This window comes from Anser cygnoides, chromosome 15, assembly GCF_040182565.1.
Source record: "Anser cygnoides isolate HZ-2024a breed goose chromosome 15, Taihu_goose_T2T_genome, whole genome shotgun sequence".
Classification (NCBI taxonomy): domain Eukaryota; kingdom Metazoa; phylum Chordata; class Aves; order Anseriformes; family Anatidae; genus Anser; species Anser cygnoides.
In genome coordinates, this window is record NC_089887.1 from 2,856,533 (window position 1) to 2,875,327 (window position 18,795).

General features: G+C 61.1%; 2 protein-coding genes across 4 annotated transcripts in view; one reads left to right on the forward strand and one right to left on the reverse strand.

Moving 5' to 3' along the window:
* SLC5A10 (solute carrier family 5 member 10) overlaps positions 1-18,795 on the reverse strand; it is a 36,810-nt gene that overhangs the window by 7,195 nt on the left and 10,820 nt on the right. For all 3 annotated transcript variants that reach the window (XM_048067939.2, XM_066977744.1, XM_066977743.1), the window contains 2 exons: positions 18,147-18,352; positions 16,080-16,215 (listed from right to left, as the gene is read on the reverse strand). In XM_048067939.2, the coding sequence (XP_047923896.2) occupies positions 16,080-16,215; positions 18,147-18,352 (342 nt within the window). The remainder of the gene's footprint in view (positions 1-16,079; positions 16,216-18,146; positions 18,353-18,795) is intronic.
* FAM83G (family with sequence similarity 83 member G) lies at positions 992-18,724 on the forward strand. Its single transcript, XM_013174941.3, has 5 exons — positions 992-2,122; positions 8,157-8,324; positions 12,236-12,360; positions 13,137-14,574; positions 17,626-18,724. Exons 1-5 carry the CDS (start codon positions 1,628-1,630, stop codon positions 18,043-18,045), a joined length of 2,646 nt encoding a protein of 881 aa, XP_013030395.2. The 5' UTR covers positions 992-1,627; the 3' UTR covers positions 18,046-18,724.

An 18,795-nucleotide genomic window follows, 5' to 3' on the forward strand; every position in this document is an offset into this window, starting at 1 on the left:
CCAGGATCAACGCCCTGTGCCACTGCCCCCCCTTCCCAAACATGCCACAAGCCCAGCACACAACTTCTTACCGCAGGCACGGGGCTGATTTTGCCCAATTCCCACGTAAGGGGAGAAAAGCCCCCATTTCCCCCAAATCCATTATTACAGCCTAAAGATGAGCAGCTTGCCGTGGCCTGTTTCTGAGAAAGCCACGCTGGGATTTCCCCCCCCTTTCTGCATGTTTCCCTTTCACCTTTCCAGGCCCTCCCCGGGCCCTGTGCCAGGCGCGGCATCGGGGCAGCGGTGCCGTGGGGCCGGGGCAGCCGGGGTGACGCTGGGCTCCAGAGGGGAGCCCTTTGACGGGCGAGCAGGCGGCTTTGCCTTAGGACACTGACTCAAGCGGGGCTCTCATTTACACGGCTGCGAATCCAGATCAACTGCACCAAAGCGACGGAGCGAGACACGGCCCGTGGCGTTTTCCTTTCTCGCATCGGTGCGAGGATCTGACCCCGATTCCTGAAATTCATCTTTGCCCGGGTTTCCGAGTCGGAAGCTCCACGTTCCTGGTTTGTGATCACCAGCTGACGAACGCAGGGTGGTTTCTTCATCTGTCTCACGGTTCTTATCACTGGCTGCCACAGCAAGGTCTGGTGTGTGACTGTGTCCCTGCTGCACACCCTGCCCCAAGCCAAGGAGGTTTCCCCACGGCTCCGAGCTGCTCCCTGCTCTCACGGGGGCTGCCATGCCTGGTGCAGGAGGGGTTAAGCACAGGGCAGGGACACTTTGCTGGAAAGCAGCGCCTTGCCAGCACACACAAGGGGTTATCGCAGGGCAGAGCAGCTGTATTTTGGGGACACCCCCCCGGCAGACCTCCACAAGCCCTCGGGGACCCCAGCACCCAGCGAAGCGGCGAGCGCAGCACCGTCCGAAAGAGTTAATGCCCGAACAAGGCTGGGAATGTGTGAAGCAGCATGTGACTGCAGGTGGGGCAGGGCGGAGCGATGAATCACTCCTCTGCTTTTCCTCTTTTCACTTCTTGCTGTTACCTGTCCCGCCGTCCACCCGGCACCGCGCGCGGGCAGGAGCCGGAACAGCCCCGCTGCCGGCCGGGGAGATGCACGGGCGGCTGGCGGAGACGCTGGCTGCCACCAAGCCCACCGCCGACCCACTTCTCCAGCACCGATAGCCAGAGACTGCGGTCAGGCCAAGAATCCCAGCCGCCTGGTGTCCTTTGTGAGGCCGTTTTGTTTGTTTTTTCTTTGTTCGTTTTCCATTTTTTTTTCACGTTCTCGCCGCGTCGGAGGAGCGGAGGATGAGAGGCGCGTGGAGCCGGAGGTAGACGAGGCTGCGGAGCCGCGTGTGCGCAGGGCACAGCCCCCTGGCTTCGCCCCCCTTCCCCGCAGACCCAGCAGCAAACCAGAACCCAAATCCTCTCCCCTGGGGGAGCAGAGCCTCACTGGGGCAGGAGCCGGCCGAGAAGGGAGCAGCGTCCCCACGGCTGCGAGTTGAACCGGGGAGGGCGAAGCAGAGCAAGTCGCTTATGCAAAGACTGGGGAGTAATTAATTCCTTATTTATTGCCGACACCCGGCACTCGCCCAACGGACCGAGCTCCCTCCGGAGAAGGAAGCGGCGTGTTGGGGCACCATGGCTTTCTCCCAGGTGCAGTGCCTGGACGACAGCCACGTCAACTGGAGGTCCAGCGAGTCCAAGCCTGAGTTCTTCTACAGCGAGGAGCAGCGCCTGGCCCTGGAGGCGCTGGCCTCCCGCGGCCCCGACGCCTTCTACGAGGTCCTGAAGAAGGAGAACATCAGGGACTTCCTCTCCGAGCTGGAGCTAAAGAAGATCCTGGACACCCTCGAGACGTACGACCCCGGCTCCGAGTACATCCCGCGCCACGGCAGCAGCACCGGGGAGAGCGAGGGCGACGGCGACAGCCAAGGGGACGAGCAGGGGGTGGCCCCGTCCCTGGAGTACTGGCCGCAGAGGTCCGACCGCTCCATCCCCCAGCTGGACCTCGGCTGGCCCGAGACCATCGCCTACCGCGGGGTGACCCGCGCCACCGTCTACATGCAGCCGCCCATCGAGGGGCAGGCGCACATCAAGGAGGTGGTGCGCAAGATGATCTGCCAGGCTCAGAAGGTGAGGTGCGCCCGGGGACCGAGCTGGGATTTGCCCCAGGCTGTCCTGCTGAGCCCGGATCCTCAGGTCCTGCTCAGCCAGGCGGTCCCATCCTCTGCCCGAGCCAGGGCGTCGGGGTCAGTCGTTTGGGTTTTTTCCACGTTCGTTCAGAATAACTGATGTTTAGGGATCGGGTTTCGCTGAAGACGATGCTGTTGGCCTGGTCTGGCACTCCCCAGGAGCAAAACAACTCTTTCCACAGCCGCTGCGGCAGCTTTGTTCATCCCAGGGTCCCCATGGGGAGAACCGCAGGGCAGCAAAAAGGGCTGAGGTGGTTCCTAGCTCCGAGCCCACACTCCTGGCCACCCCATGATCCTTATTCCCAGAGCACGGTGCCAATGCAGGCGGCAACACGCAGGATCTGGTGGAGCTGAGCTCAGCCCTGGGGCAAAGCAGCGACAGGCACCGGTCTCGCTGCGGCACGCATGTGAGGGTCGAGGCTGGCTGGCGAGTGCCACGTTGCTCTGTTGGCCTCATCCTGGCTTTAAGAGAAAAGCTGGCGTGCAGGACAAGCCCTGGGAGATGCCGAGGGGAAGCAAAGCCCCTCTTCGGGCTGGGCTTTCGGTTGAGACCTGTCCTGCCCGTGGCAGCAAACCAAGGAGCAGAGATTTGGGGCAGATGAGCAATGGGGTCAGGCTGGCGTCATGGGCAGGAGGACAGGGGAAGGAGGTGGTGGTGTGCCTTGAAGGCCAGCGGTGCTGGGCAGAGGCTCCTGGTGCCCCCCAGTGCCCCGGTCCCAGCTGGGAAGCGCAAGAGGGGCCGGTACCTACTGGTCTCGTGGTGCTGGTGGTTGAAGCCCTTTGAGCTCCGTGCTCCCTCGAGAAACTCAGCTCTGAGGGAGGAGCACCCCAGCCCCGGGGATGCTCCAGAAGGAAAATGGGGAGACCCCAGCAGGGAGCAGGAGGAGACGGGCTGGGATGTGCTGGGGCTGGCACTGCAGGGTCGCGGATCCCAGCGAGCCCGACCCTGGGCGCTGCCATCCTCACCCGCGACGTTTTCCCCACAGAAGGATTTTGTGGTGAGCTGAGTCCCTCCGGTACAGGAGGGCAGGGCTGAAGCCTTGTCAAGCCTCATGCGTGTAGGATGGAGGAGGAAGAGACCTCCCCCATCACAAACAATGTCTCATCTCCGGGTCTTTCCAGCTGCCTCTGCCCCGGCTTTGCAAGCTCCTGCCCGGTTTTGCTTGCTCACTGCTTCCCCCACGCCAGCAGCACCTCCTGAGTCACGCCTGCCTCCCTCCTCCTGCACGGCTGAGTCAGGCTCTGCCTCCGGCACCGTCCCCACCTCCCCTGGGAGCATCTCCAGGCTGCAGGGACGTGGCCGTGGCCGCGCTTGTCACCGTCCCCACGGCGCCAGGCTCTGTCTCCCGGTGGGATGGGAGCTGGGGACACTGGCGGTGGCACGCAGGAGCTGGTGGCTGCTCCCTCAGCAGTGCTGCCTGCCTGGGTGTGCAGGGGGGAGATGCGGGATCACAGACAGGGGAGGAGTCCTCCAGGACAGAAGATACGGTATGGCGGCTAAAGAGGAGCCTGGAAAGCCAAGAAACCCAAGTGACAGCTCTGCCACAAACGGATCGAGCTTCAGAGCCTTGAGCAAGCCCTCACCTCACGTACAGCCCCCCAGGAGATGCAGAGATGAGCACAAGCTTCAAGCTTGCAGTCTGCAGGGGTCTGAGCAGAGCAGGAGCTCGGGTTTGGCAGATGGGGCTCCTCCGGGCCTCCCACCCCGTGCATGGGGTGGCTGAACCTGGGGTCTTGGTGCTGAGCCCTGGTGACGGCTGGCGTAGGCGCTCCTGGGCACCCCAAGATTCAGCTGAGGCTGGTGGTCCACGGAGGTGAGAGGGTTGGGCTGAGGAAGCCAGGAGCAGGCACAGGGAGGGTCCGGCTGCCGCCCTGGCAGTTGTCACAGAGGTTGGCCACGCGCCTCTTGGCCCGGGTATCACCTCCCCAAGGAGGTCCCTTGGTCCCTAGCCACCGGTGGAGATGTTTGGCCTGAAAAGCCATCTGATGCCAAAAGCCACCACGCAGGCTGCGATGGCACAGCAGAGAGGCAGAAAGGTGCCAGGAGAGCCAGGAAAGCCCAGAGCCCACGCGAGCATTGCTGGCACCTCCTGGGAGCTCAGAGCCCGGCTGAGGGAGCCGGGCTGCGAGGCCGCTTTGATGGCGAGGACGAGCCCATTTGTGTGCAGGAACAAGGCCAAACGCCGCCGAGTTCAGAGCCTCGGCTTTATTCTGCAAAGAGGCAAATCCAGGCGAGCTGGAGCAGGGGATGCAAATGATCTCCTCCTCGCTGTGGGAAGAAAAGGGTGAGCAGAGAGGCAGGATCCCGCTGCCACGGCCACGCTCTCGCAGCAAATCCCCGGGTCTGCGGCCAGGGATGCGGCACAGCGCCAGGCACCCCGACGGAGAGCTCCCCTGGGTCTGCCCCGGCACGGCCAGTGCCCTCGATGCAGGGCCCCGGTGGCTGCACAGCTCACGGGACCGCTGGGGAGGAAGGTCTGCCTCCTCTCATCTTCTTCGCTCGATTTTGGCTCGCTCTGACCAGAAACCAGACCAGGCTGAAAACACCATCCTTGGCAAAACACCGCCGGAGACACTGGCGAGCCTGACCTCTCTGCTCCGGAGGTTCCCAGTTGGGATTGTGGTGATATAATTTCCCTCAGTAACTTCCAGCGAAGGTTGGGAGGCCCTATTAATTACTGTTTACAAAACCTTCTGCCGTTCCTGGATGAAAGGGTCGACAGGGGAGAGCAATTATTAATGTTACTTGTCCCACCTCTCCCTCTTCCCAACACGCTTCCTCTAATTGTGCGTTGGTGCCTGCCTAATTTATTAAATGCCCACGTGGGGCACCCCAAAAGTTATTATCTGATGATTCAGAGTGACTTAATAAAGAGCTGCAATTTCCTCTATAAAACATGATCCTGCAGTTTGTGCGCTCATCAAAGCAGCTCAGAAGGATCCAACATCACCTGCCCTGCGTCCGAGGGGATGCGGTGCTCGGGGTATCGGCAGCAGATCTCGGCGGCTCTTGGAGCCCAGGAAGGAGAGCATCCAACATAGGATCGAGGACCCGCCTCCTCTTCTCCCTCTGGATGAACGGCAAAGGGATGGGAAATCTTCCTGGGATGATGCAGCGAGAAAGGTTTTGGGAAGAGGTGCTGCTGTCCCGCTGCCAGGGCTGCCCGCAACCGCCTTCCCCTGGTACCCAGCATCGGTACCGGGCTCTGCACCAGGAGAGGGCACAGGATGAGGTCTGGCAGGCTGCGAGCACAAAAAGGCAGGGTTGGCTGTGGGGATCGAAGGGAACGGCATGGGATCGTGCTGCTCCGGAGCACGCAGACCTCTGTTCTCTGCAGGTTTTTTCCTGAGCCTGGGCTTGGCCTCAACCCAGCCGATTTCAAGCAAGGAACAAGCACGGGCAGCCCAGGAGCAGACTTCACCCTTGGGGTCCATGGATGGTCACAGCACGGGGAGCGTGGCCAGGGCTGGCCATGGCCCGCTGGCCCATTTTGTGCCAGGGCAGTGCCTTGGCACGCTGGCCTGGCATCCCGGTGACAAAGCCAGGCCAAGCCTGTCCTGCAGGCAAGACGCAGCTGAGGGCAGCAGAGGCACCGAGTGGCAACGGGACTCGCCGGCACAGCAGGAGGAACTGTGCTGAACGCGTGGGCACATGCTGAGAGCCTGCCCAGGGCAGGTGTCCCTGCTCGCCGTCCCCAGCAGGAGCAGCGATGGGACGTGGGGACACCACCGCACCCTGCCCAGCACCGTCCCGTCTGCAGGGCCTCAACCACAGTAGGAAGACGGCACTTTCCTCCCAAAACGGGGACCAGTCCCAGCTTCTCCCAGAGAAGATGAAGTGCACAGTGACGTGGACGTGGCCAAAGAAAAAAACAATGTGAGTGACAGGAGCACAGCATCTGCCACCAAACCAGCCCAGCCGAAGCGCCCAGGCAGGGACACGACGTGTCGGGTCGGGTGCCCTCACGCAGGGCTCAGCAGGCAGCGCGGCTCCTCCGGGGTGCTGGAGGCAACGAGGAGAGCCAGGGCCTGAGTGTCAGGAGCAGCTTTGATGGCATCGGTGAGACTTCTGGCCTCCTGCCTCAGTTTCCCCACTGGGACAGAGCGGATGTGCAGAACACCAGGTGCATTAAGGAACAAGGACGTGTCCTTCCATGGCAAAAGCTGTAAAGTGCTTGGGGAGGATAAATGGGAATTCAGCTAAAAATGGGAAGATACCAGCAGGGTGAGGACTGGCAGAGCCATCGGGTCCCCTCTGGCACCTTCTGAAACACCCAAGCACAGTGGAGGGAGCCGAGGTGGCCAGGGTGGCACCGCTGGTGGCCCAGGCTGGGGAGGGGGCACGCGGCCTCGCTGCTCGCCCCGCCGCAGAGGTAGGGAAGAGCCAGCAGTGCCATAACGCACGATTCTCCTCCTAATTAGAGCTTTCCACCTCCTGTGGCACACAACTAATTAAAAGGCAGCTCGGCGCTTTGAGAAGCCCAGGCTGGACGTGCCTGAGTGCGCAAGCACCCGGTCCCTTCCCTCCTGAGGAAGCAGCGTCTCGGGGTCCCCTTGTGTCACCCCACGGGGTGCCTGTTCCCGTGCCACCAGAGCCCTCCAGGAGCAAACCCCGGCTGCCTCGACGCAGGGCACCTCCCGGGGGGGGCCCCACGTGGCTGCGGCCACCCCGAGCAGGAGGAGGCACACGAGGCTGCAGGGCCATCACTACCCTGTCCTGCACCACCCCGCACTGTCACAACTGATGCCATCTTCAAGAAAAGACCCATGGGTGTGGAGCGGACTTTGGTGCCCGCAGAGGCATTCCCAGAGGAAGCGCAGCGCGCCCCACTGATGCATCTCCACATCACGTGTGGGACTCGCCCCGGCCACGGCAGCAAACGCCCAGGGTACAAAGGCAGCTCTGGCTTTCAGAGGCCGGTGACGCTGCCTGTGCCGAACCAAGCTGTTGGCTTGACCTGGGTGCTGTCATCCCAGCTCTGCTTTTGCACAGCCCGGGAGGCTTTGGGGAGCTGGCATGGCTGGAACACCCCAGCACCCAGTGGGCTCCTGGCCACGGGACCACCAGAGCCAGGAACCCCGGTGCCAGAAGCAGCACCTGATCCCAAAGCCCTGCCCAGCATCACACCTAACCTCGAACCACAGCGCGCTCCCGAAAATCAACAGCAAGGATCTGAAACAGCAGCTGGGAGCTGCGCACAGCCAGCGACTTTTGAGCAACCTCATCAGTGCACAAACAGGCCAGCTTCTAAGGGTGCCACAAGCCACTTCAGCTCCTGAACGCACCTCTGGGGTGTCTGGATACTTCCTGCCAGGCTCAGAGCCACTTTCGGCTGTTTTTGTCCCGTTTCTCTCCGTACAAGCACGCATCAGATCCCCAAAGACAGCAGGGCACCCTGGTGCACACAGGACCTTGCCCCACGCCCCGTGCCCTCGGACAGACAGACAGACACACTCGCTGCATCAGGGGGTTCACCTCTGGGTGCTGCCCATGACGGGGCTGGGGGCAGAGTCCATAAACGAGGGGAGGCAAAACTTCCCCGGCAGAATGGGGCTGAAACCTGCGGTGCTTGTTAAAGCCTTGTCAATGGGAACATTACCTTTACCCCTTACCCCCGATCAGCTTCTTACAAATACATCACGCTGCGTGCCGTTACCAGCGGGGTTTGGTGCCAGCAGAGGAATGGGATTTGGGCCTTTTGCTCTTCAATCCTGGGCTGGCCGCTGCTCAGCTCCTCACAGCCCATGGGGAAAACTCCACTGCTGTGGGAGAGGCTTCGGGGCAGAAACAGCTCCGGCTGCACAGGGATATAGCACCTCCCGGCTTCGGCGCCAAAGACATTGGGACTTAATCCCAGCCTCCCAGGGGGCAAGCACGGTGCTTCGGCTCTCACAGGGCAAGCAGCTGCTCTCGCAGCTGCATCTCAGCAGGTCGGATGTACAGCCTGGACTCATCTCTCTTCTCTTCTCTGCAGGTCATCGCAGTGGTCATGGACATGTTCACCGACGTAGACATCTTCAAGGACCTCCTGGACGCAGGTTTTAAGAGGAAAGTCGGCGTCTACATCATTTTGGATGAGACCAACGTGAAGCACTTCCTGCAGATGTGTGAGCGAGCGCAGATGCACACTGGGCACTTGAAGGTAAGGGTGGTCCTTGGTCTCAGGAGCAACCTTGGCTCTGCTGCTCCGTTTATGTGGGACGTGGCCACACCGCAGCCTCTCTGCCTTCCAGCCCCAGGGTGATGTGCAGGAGACTGGGACAAACCTCTCCCCTGCCTCCAGCCGCAGCTCGCGTGGCTGAAAAGCAAGGGGTGAATTTGTGTGATTCCTTCCAAAAGCCCTGCAAGAGCCCCCGAAGAGCTCTTCTTGACCCGTGCTGCAGCCCCAAGGCAGTGCCAGACGAGCTAAGTCTATTCATCCCATAGCCAATGCCCAAATCCATCAGCAACAGCATAGAGGGGAATGGGTAAGAGATGGAGACGTGAATTTCCCCATGGCAGAGCCACAGGGAGGGAGGCTCTGAGCCATCCGTGTCCCACCACCACGGCTGCATGTCCCCGGGGTGCCCGTGGTGCCCTGTGCGTGCAGGGTAGGCCCAGGGTGTTGCAAAGCAAATGGACGAGCCTGCGAGCTCAGCTCCTGCTGGCAAATAAGCCAGCAAGAGGCAGGATGCCGTGCCAGGGCTGGATCCGTGCCGTCGCCAGCCCCATCCTGCTCCTGCCCTGGGGACAGGACCAGCAGGAGCAACCACCAGCTGGTTCTCTCGCTTTCGGGCCTTCCCGCAAGTCGGAGGCTGGAATTAAAAAACGAGACTTTCCCCTTTCCCGGGGCCTCCGCCCCAGCGCGGGGCCGGGAGCGGAGGAGGGAGGCGCCCACGCCGCCCACGCCACCCGCGCCCCGGCGCCTGCCCGGGATGCTCTCAGCGGGCGGCACGACGCCGGCCGCGGCTGGCAGCGGCACCGCGCACGCCGCGGTCGCCCAGCCCCGGAGGCACCGGCAGCAGCGCGTGACTTTGCTCCTGTGCACGAGTCCTGTTGGGAAAGGAGGAAGATGGAGCGGCACGGGGAACATCTGGCAGTGCGGAGCTCAGTCTCCTGGTCCAAAGCGCCCCAAATCCCTGCCCCAGCAGCAGGACGGGGCCACAACGCGAAGCACAGCTGAGCTGATTGCTCTGGCACGAGGTTTAGCTTTGCACAGACTCCCCCCTGTACGCGCCGTGCTGCGGCTCAATAAGCAGAGCAAGACAACAGCGGTGCTGTGCACAAGATGCGGCAAGATTGGGATTAGTTTTTAACCCAGATCACAGGTAGCACCCTGCAACAGCTTGCAGGGAAACTCGCAGCACGGCCCGCACGCTCTGTGCTGTAAAGAAAATAACCCAGCACCGTGCCCTGCCAAGGCAGAGGCAGAGGAAGGGGCAGAGGGAAGGGGCAGAGGAGTGGTTCCTTCAGTGCTGAGGGGACGCCTGCCCCAGCTGTCCCCGTCCCTGGGTGCCCAGGCCCCGCAGCACCCCGCAGTTTCACTTTGGGGCTGGCAGACACCCGTGGGCTCCGGGCGCCGTGCCCGCAGCTCGGCACACAGGCCATGCTTCCTCGCCTGACGTCAGCCGGCCGCACGGCGCAGGGTGCCAAATGGCTCGCGGGGAGGCCCCTGCCCGGGCAAGCTCTCTCCAAATTTTCCCCACGGTGAAGGCAAACAGCGGGCTGGGCAGGAACATGTAGGAGCCACGTAATGCCAGCGTGAGCTAAGCTGGAGCGGGGCCGCGATGCTGCGTGAGCTTGGGGACCTGTGCCCAAGGGAGGAGACACCGCGGTGGTGCTCGCAGGCTGGCCCAGCCTCGCACCGTCCCCATCCAACAGGCCTGGTGGCTCCACTTAATTGCTGCTCAGGACAATTAAACCAGCCACAGCTGAGCTTCCCTGGGCTTTTACCCGCGTCCAGGCTCCCCGGAGAGGCTGGTCTCCTCCAGCCTGCCTCTGCTCCCAGACCAGAAAAGCCAGCGCTGACGCACGCCGGGCTGTTCATGCATTTGCAGCCTGCTGGCAGGACTGGAAAAGCAGGAGAACATCTGCAGAGCTCGGCAAATGTCTCGAAGTTGTGACTCGCCACACATCGCTCGTTGCAGCCAGCTTGCTGGAACGGCATTCGGCAGGGCAAGGAGGCTGTGAGGAAACTAGGGCAGTGGCTGGGAGCTGCTGCGTAAGCCAGGAGATGCTAACGAGATGAACGTCGTTATCTTGGTGCCTTCTGCGCTTTGCAATTAGCGAGCCAGCTTGGGCAAGGCAACCGCTTCGTTGAGCAAGGGCAGGTGTTTGGGGCGTGATTCAGCCCCGCCGCGCAGCACCTCTCCGGCTCGGCAGCCGGGCGCACGCTTGTTCCCCCCCCCTTTTTTTTGGGAGAGATTAAATAAACAGATCTTACCCAACTGCGGCAAGGGGGAGGCGAAGGCAGCCGGCACCCTGCTGCCGGGGAGCTTTGTTCCCCTGGGTGTTACCCAAGAAAAACCCAGGCTGCTTCATGCCTTGGTGCGCAGATTTGGCCGAGAGCGAGAGAGGGAGAGGTCGGCGCCGCGGGGATGCTGGCAGTGGGCAGAGGTCCTGCCAAACACTTGTTTGGGTGCAGCGTCACTGCTGCACTGCTCTCGGCAGCCCCATGAGCAGGAATGGGCATCGCCCCGGCGTGTCCCCCCGTCCCCATCCCCACAAAAGCCACGGGAAGCCCCTGGTCACAGCGATCCTAAGGGTACCAGCCCCCTATGCCTGCCACCTGACTCTCAGCACCAGGCAAAAAGTCCAAAGCTCAGCAACAACAACAAAATAAAATATCAAATCACCAAAAATACCCAAACTTTTCCACTCAGCATGCGCAGTTTCCCCGAAACGTGGTCAGGAACCCCTTAGCTTTTGCACCACACTGCAAACAGATTTTAATCACTGTCCTCTCTCCCTCCTCCCAGCAGGAGGGAGAGCCCAGGGAAGCAGCTGAGGAAGGCTCCAGGTGGGGAGGAATTTTTTTGAGGGGGGGGGGAAGAAATACTTTTGTTGCTTTTTTTTTGTTTTTAGTCTTTAAAAATACAGAAGATCAAAGGGCATGACCTAACGATGACACAGTACCTTTAGCAACTGCATTAGCAACATCCCAGCAGAACAGGAGGAATGAGGGCGCTTTCCTGAAAAAATGTTTTCTCCCCACCCAAGGGAGCCCACTCTGCCTTTTGCTGTGAATGACGCTGTCTGCGCAGCTGCAAAAATGTGCTCGTCCCTCGGTGTTGAAGGAAAATCAGCGAGGCAGCAGAGGGACAGGAGAGCAGCACGGTGCTTGCAGAGCTGGGGACACCCAGCTGTCTGCATGGGGACCTGCGTCCCTGTGGGTGCACGTCCCCACATTTCCTTTCCCAATGATATAAAGATGCTGCCCCACCGTTTTTTCCCACCCACCCCTAAAACCAGGGTGAGACGCTTGGATTTAGGCATGGAGCAGACCCAAGGGGAATAGCCAGGCAGAGGACAGCGATCCCGCTGCCATCGGGTCCCATGAACGCCGTGCCAGGGTCAGCACCATCCCCTACAAACACCTGCAGGCCCCAGGGGGGAAGGAGGGCAAGAATCACCTCTTGCATGGTGGCATTTGCATAGATGGCAGGAGATGGAAAGTGCTCGGCAGCATTATCACACGCTGCTTACCCGCAGTCGTGGGCAGAGCTGGGTTCAAGAGGTAGAAAACACGGTTGGGCGCACGGGGAAAGCAGGAAATTCTTGACGCCGGGTCTCTGGTTCACCGCGTGGCCCTGGGCAAGTTATTTTATCTCCCCATCGCTGAGGTCTCCTGGGAGCAGACCGCGAAGAGCGTTTCCCACTGCTCGGCGGGGTTGTGAAATGGAAGCGGGGGCCGAATGCTGCTCTGGAAATCAGCCCTTGGCGGCTCGGTGCGGGGCTGGAGTGAGCTCCGCGCAGGGCAGTGGCACGTTGGGGTGGTGGCAGCGTGGGGACGCCCGTCCTGGTCTCACCCCACCCGCTCCCGGCCCCGCTCACAGCCCTGCCTTTGCTTTGCAGAACCTGCGAGTCCGCAGCACGGGGGGGACGGAGTTTTTCACGCGCTCAGCCACCAAGTTCAAGGGGGCTTTGGCCCAGAAGTTCATGTTCGTGGATGGAGACCGGGCCATGTGCGGATCCTACAGGTAACCAGCGGCATCTCCTCCTGCCCACCCTGCAGAGGCATTGCCAAAGCACCAACGGGGACCTGCGTGGTCCAAGCCCCAGTCCCTGTCCCTGGCTGGTTCCCCCCAGCCAACCAAGGGCACCTCATTTCAAGGCCAGCTTCAGTGCTGGAGCAGGACCCGAGGGTCCCCACCAGCCCGTGGCCAGGATTTGGGCACCCCGTGGGGTCGGTGGGTGCACCGAGTGCCGCTGCCAGCAGACACGATGCTGATGACACGTGGCACCGAGTGTGGGGAGGGACAAATTCCAAGCCACGGCCAGAACCAGCTCTCACACTGACCTCAGATTTTCCTGTTAAACATTGACAACCCAAAGCGTTTTACAGTTTGTCCGAACAAAATCTTGTTTTGGTAGGAATAGGTCGGTTTTCAGCTCTACAGGACAAGATTCATAAACGTGAAAATGAAGCGTTCCCCGCTTTCTGGCCGCAGCAAAACACACACCCGTTTACAAATCCCTTTTCTTAACTAACCTAAATTGAGAAAGGAAAAGAGGCCAACGCTAAAGCAAAGAAGCAGTTGACCCACACCAAATACCTTATATTTTCATGTCAAGCCCCAGTGCGCTCAAGACTTCAGGCCTTCATTCCCATCTGGGATGGGAGCTTCTTTTTAATCTCATCAATATTAATTTTCATAGCAAGACCACGTCCTTACTAGCACTGTTAAATCCCCCAGGGAAGAGCCGTGTCATTTACCAGCGCGTGCTCAGAGTTTCCAATGCGTTTCCTTTCCAGCTTCACCTGGTCCGCAGCGCGGACGGACCGAAACGTCATCACGGTGCTCTCGGGCCAAGTGGTGGAGGCGTTCGACAAGCAGTTCCAGGAGCTGTACCTCATGTCCAAGGGCGTGAGCCTCAAGTCCATCTCCATGGCCCAGGAGCCCGAGCCCGAGCCCGTAACGCTGCCCTCCGTCGTGCCGGTGACCCCGGCCAACGCCGTGGTGAAGAAGCTGATAAACCCCAAATACGCCCTGGTGAAGGCCAAGAGCGCGGACCAGATCAGCAAGACTTCCTCCGAGAACCAGGACAAAAACCAGAAGACGGACAACAAGGGCAAAGCCCTGCCCGAGGGCCAAGCAGGAGACAGGCACGGCGACGCGGCAGACCTCTCCCTGCTCATCCACCCCGGCCTCCTGAACCTGGAGAAAGCCAACATGTTCGACTACCTGCCCACCTGGGTCGAGCCCGACCCCGAGCCCGGGAGCGAAGTCTTGGGTTACATCAACATCATCGACCCCAAGATAAAGAACGTGAAGCTCTCGCAGATGAACCGCATCAAAGTCTGCGACGTCTCCCAGGCCAGCGCGCAGCACCGGCAGATGCTGAAGTACAGGGAGCTGGAGGCCAAGAAGAACTCAGACCAAGAGCCACCCCCGGTGTCCCCCTGTCCTAGACAGACCCCACAGGTCCCCGCAGAAGCTCCCATGGTGCCCACCCCCAGCCCTGTCGAAGGCAGCAGCTGGGTGACAAAGCAAGGGGGGACATCGGCCGCTCCGCCGCTCAGCCACCGCTTGAAGCCGCCCGAGGAGACGCCTGAGGAAGCCAAGCCCCCTGTTCCGAAGCCAAGGACGGTCCCTGCTGGAAGCCTGGCGACCAAAGCCATCGCGCCCTGCGACAGCGGCGCTGCCCCCGAGGGGGACACGCAGCCACCGCCGGCCGACCCCGCGGCTGCGAGGCAGGAACCGAAGGAGAACCCCAACGGGGCCTCACCGGAGAGCTGCCGTCCCCTTCCAGCAGCAGGGCCCCAGGAGGACAGAGGGCCGCCCTGCGCGCACAACGGGCTGGGGGAAGAGGAGGAGGAGGAGGAGGAGGAGTACATAACCCTCAGCGACCAGGAGAGCTACTCCAGCAGCTCCGCCGACCACAGCTACCGCCGCTCCAACGCCTCCTCCATCTCCGACGAGTACTTCGAGGTGAGGGATCGCTACGGGCCGCTCCGGCGAACCAACTCGGACGTCACCCACAACGGGGAGTTCCTGCCCGTGCAGAGGAAGCTCAGCGACCCCCACATCAGCCGGGGCACCTTCCTCAGCCCGCTGGGGAGCCTCCCGTCCCTGAAGCACGTCCGCGCGGAGGACGCGGCCAAGAGGAGGAGCAACGCCGTGGAGATCAGGTGTGTGCTGCCCCGCGCCATCCTGGACGGCAACAGCTCCTATCCGACCAGCGCAGCACAGGTAGGAGGCTCGACCGCGACCTTCTCACTGCATGTCCCCATCCCAGAGGCTCCTTTGTCCCGGTGGAGGCTGGTTTTGGTCCCAGATCCTACATGCTGAGGTCACGCTCCCCGTGCAGGGGAACATCATCCCCTTTTACCACCACGGGAGTGACCCAAGAGGTGCTGGTGGCCGGGGAGATGGTGGCCATGCCACACCGCCCCCAGGTATCCGGGAGTGCAGAGGGGAGGATTTGGGGGATTAAAGAGAAAATCTGTGGCACAGGCTGTGCCCCGAGCCACACGGCCCCATCCCATCGCCCACCAGCGGCAGCACCGTGCCCAGCCGGGGACAGGCTGTGCGTGCAGGCGTGTCCCTCTCCGGCTTGTTTTCTGGCTCCTCGCACAGGTGATTAGCATCAAAGCACGGCGCTCGGACACGTAATTAGGTGGAGCAGCACAGCAGGGGCGGCAGCGATGCCACCAGCGGCTCCATGAGCTGCGGGGCACGCGGTGTCCGCCGGGCAGGCAGGGGGAGCACGGGGACAGTCCCTATGGCACCTGTCACTGAAGTCGCTGATGCCACCCCTGTGGCCCCAGCCGAGCCACCAGGTCCCAGCTAATCTGTGTTTACAGGGAATTAACCGAATTAGTCCAGAGTCCGCCCGCCACTCCCTGCCCCAGCCTGGGCTCAGAGCAGGGCTTTGCTTCAGTGCTTGACCTCCCCATGGAGCTGAGCCCTCGCTGCACGGCTCCTGCAGTAATTTGGCCTGGCCTCCTTACGGAAGGTAATTGAGGTCCTGTAATAGCTGGGAGAGCAAGTGCTCAGCCGATGGAAACGTGCACAGGGTAGTTTATCCCGTGTTTAATAACAAAAACCCAAACAATCCTAGGTTAATGCTGTAGAAACCTCTAATCTGACGTGAGGTCAGAACAGCAGCAGCACAAGAAGGCCCACAGATGGGTCCCAACACGATCTTTCCTAGAAAATCCTGCAGCTTTCCACCTGAAATCATCCTTCTCCATCTCCTGGCCTCCCCTGGAGCTGACCCAGCCCTGCAGTTTGGAGTAAAACCATACAACACACTGCAAATTGCTATTTTTGCTCCCATTTGGGGCAGCATTAGGTATCTCCCACCAACAACCCCAGTAAAGGTTTTTATTTTGGGTCCATATTTCTCATATTCAGCACTCCAGTGCTGGCCCGCTGCATACCACAGTCACAACCCAGGCTCAATCAGGACAAAAAACACAGTTTTCATCCCATTGCAAAGGCAGCACCAGGTTATCCCTGGAGCATTTCAGTGCCCAAATACCCACCTGGATGCAGAGGAGAGCAGTGCAGGCTGGTGCATGGCAGCCCGAAGCACAGCACCAGGCACACTCAGGTCCCCCCCTGCCCCTCTCCAGCCCCCTGGGTCCGGCAGAGCAGAGATCCCCAGAAAAGCCCCAGCACCCCGCTCCCATCCTTTGCACACCCGTTTGCTCAGCTTCTGCAGCTCCAGCTCCGCGTGGCCGGGCCCTTACCTGGGTACAGGACCCTGCTGATCATCCCCGGCATGATGATCACGAACAAGGGCAGCATCTTCAGGTAGCTGGCCAGGATGGAGCCGGCCTTGGCATGGCTCAGGCTCTTGGCAGAGAGCGACCGCTGGACGATGACCTGCGGGGAGGCAGGGGCACAGGCTGAGCCCCCATCAAGGCGTCCCCCTCCCCTCCAAACCCCTCCAACATCTCCCCAAAAAAGAGCCCGCGGGGGCAGGGACACCCAGCCCGCTCTCCTCCCAGCTCAGCTCCATAGAAATGCTGACAGAGAGAGGGCTCGGGCTCTCCCCAGGGACGAGCTCAGCACCCAGCAGGATTTAGCTGCTCCTGTGTGGTCGGGAGGGACCAGCACCGGGCTGGGGTGCTGGGGAAGGCATCATTTAATGTCTGCCCAAGAGCCAGAGCATGCCAGGAGCTGCAGGAGCCACCTGCACCACGTCGGGCACGTGGTGCTCGAGGAGGGCGAGGAGCTGGATCACCCGTAGTCCTACCCACCTGAGAACGTCTCAGCCCACACGAGGACCCCACTTTGTTCTAAGCACTGATTTTAACCAGTGTAGCTAACGTAACAAACCCCTTCCAACCCAGCACTACCCAACCCGAGCTGCTTCAGTGCAACCCTCCTGGCCAAAGTGACCACAGTGCGGGTGCGGAGGTCACTGGGGTGTCCAGGCTGGCCACCAGGGCGATGCCACCAGCACCACGGGTCCCACCAGCAGCACCACGGGGCCACGAGGCACCCAGCACGGCCGGCTCTGCGGCTCTAGCCTGGCCGTCAGCACCTGCTGGATGGGATTTTGCCCCGGTACATCTGCACAGGGTGCTGTTCCACCCCCAGACTGCAGCACCAACATGCCCAGAGATAAGGATCTGGTGACCACAGCCGTATGTTGAGACCTTGCCCAGGCCAGCAACAAGACGAGCGGTGCTCGGAGCCTTTCTGAGCCTCTCTCCCAGCCCAGAGCCACCCGACGCAGTGCACCCTCGCCTCCTCACCCACCTCCCTCTCCCAGACCTCCAGGCTTCCCTCTCACCTCGATCTGGGTGGTGGGAGACTGCCAGGCATGAAGGAAGTGTTTTGGTGATGAATGTGGGTGCTGAGGCTGCTGCTAAGAAGCGGGTGCTGTGACACTGCTGGAGCCCCCGGTCCTGGGGGCATTGCCATGGTTGGGGACAGCCCCGGGGTGCCCGAGCAGGGCAGTGCATGGCCACTGCAGCTGTCCTTAAAATGCTGCCCCACCACCAGGGCGCAGGAACCCCCCAGCCCAGCCATGCAACGGGTGACTCAAAACCCTAAATCATGGGGAGAGACCTTCCCCAGAGAGTGAGACACCACAGGAGCAGCAATGAGCCGCCACCGGCCTCAGGAGGATTTGGGCTAGGGGCTTGGGCACCCAGCAGCCAAGGGACTTGTCCATGGGGGCCAAGTCTGCAGCACATGAGCTTAAAGGGTTGTCCATACAGGGGGACGGTGTCTTACAGCAACCACAAGTCACCTTTTTCTCTTTTTCTGCCCTTTAACAAACAGGGGACGCACATCTACCGCTACCTACCCAGGAACCCTGCAGGCAGAGAGCAAGGCAAGGAGGTCTCCTGCTCCCCACCGTGCGAGAAACCCCTCGGGGCCGGCAAGTACAGAGGGGATGGAGCCGAGCCCAAAAAGACCATTGCAGGCAGCCAGCCCTACTGGCAGAGCAAAGCCTTCAGCCCCAGCAAGCCGGCACGGCCCAGCCACCTCTCGCCCAGCAAGCCCAGGGTGGCAGGCAAGCCCCTGACCTCCCTGCCAGAAATCCAGAAGGCAGCCGAGGAGATGAGGACGCCCCTGGGCATCCCGCTCTCCAAACTCTCCCAGTCCAAGCACCTCAAGAACAAGGTCGTGGCAGCGCCGGGTGCTCCCACTGACTCCAAAAAGAAGCCCCCCGAGCCCACCAGCCAGAAGGAGCAGTAGGTGCTGCCGCAGGTGGACTTCCAGGGCGAGGGCGGGCGAGCGTGCCTGGACCCCAGGCCACGCGCTGCGGCTCGGGGCAGGGGAATAGCGTTTACATTTACCTGGTCGGTGCACCAGTACCACGCGGCCATGATAGACAGCCCGAACGTCATCCCAGTCCAAGGCAGATCTCCAGAGACTGGGTCTCGGAAGAGGTGCATGGCATCCGCTCTGGGCAGGTGGCAGGTCGTGTTGGGAACAATCTTGGACGGCACGGCTTTTAAGTAGGCCTCTTCCAGGTTGGGGTAGCCTCCGATCTCATTAAAAGCTGGAAGGCATCGTCGGGGGAGGCTGGTTAGAGCCCGTCAAAAACACGGTTGCCTCCGAGATGAGCTGACAAAACACGCTCGAGGACTTGTTATTGAGAACTGCTGCCCCTCCTGGCCCCCTTCCCACAGAGGGAAGGTTCGATCGCAATTGTATTTTATTCTAGTTATTTAAGAGACTCTTCTACTACCATTTTGCACAGCAGGTCCCGCTGCGGTCTGCCCTCCCTCGCGAGGGTGACCCACATCCCGGGACAAAGGCTCCTCAAGGGACCCACCTCTTTTGACTTCGTACTGTAAAAGCAACCTGTTATTAAAGCACCCCAGTCCCAGAGTACAGGAAACTCACCTAGAACGATTAAAATTGAAAATTAGCTAGCCTTTGATTTGACTCGCTGCGGCTCAAGGTGCCTTGGCACAAGCGTCTGGCCAAGCACTTTCTTCC

What these genes read in the sequence shown, in the direction of transcription:
- FAM83G (XM_013174941.3), top strand. Translation starts at nt 1,628, where the DNA reads ATGGCTTTCTCCCAGGTGCAGTGCCTGGACGACAGCCACGTCAACTGG. An exon ending in TGATCTGCCAGGCTCAGAAG is followed by an intron (nt 2,123 to 8,156) that starts GTGAGGTGCGCC and finishes TCTTCTCTGCAG; the next exon opens with GTCATCGCAGTGGTCATGGA. An exon ending in GCCATGTGCGGATCCTACAG is followed by an intron (nt 12,361 to 13,136) that starts GTAACCAGCGGC and finishes TTTCCTTTCCAG; the next exon opens with CTTCACCTGGTCCGCAGCGC.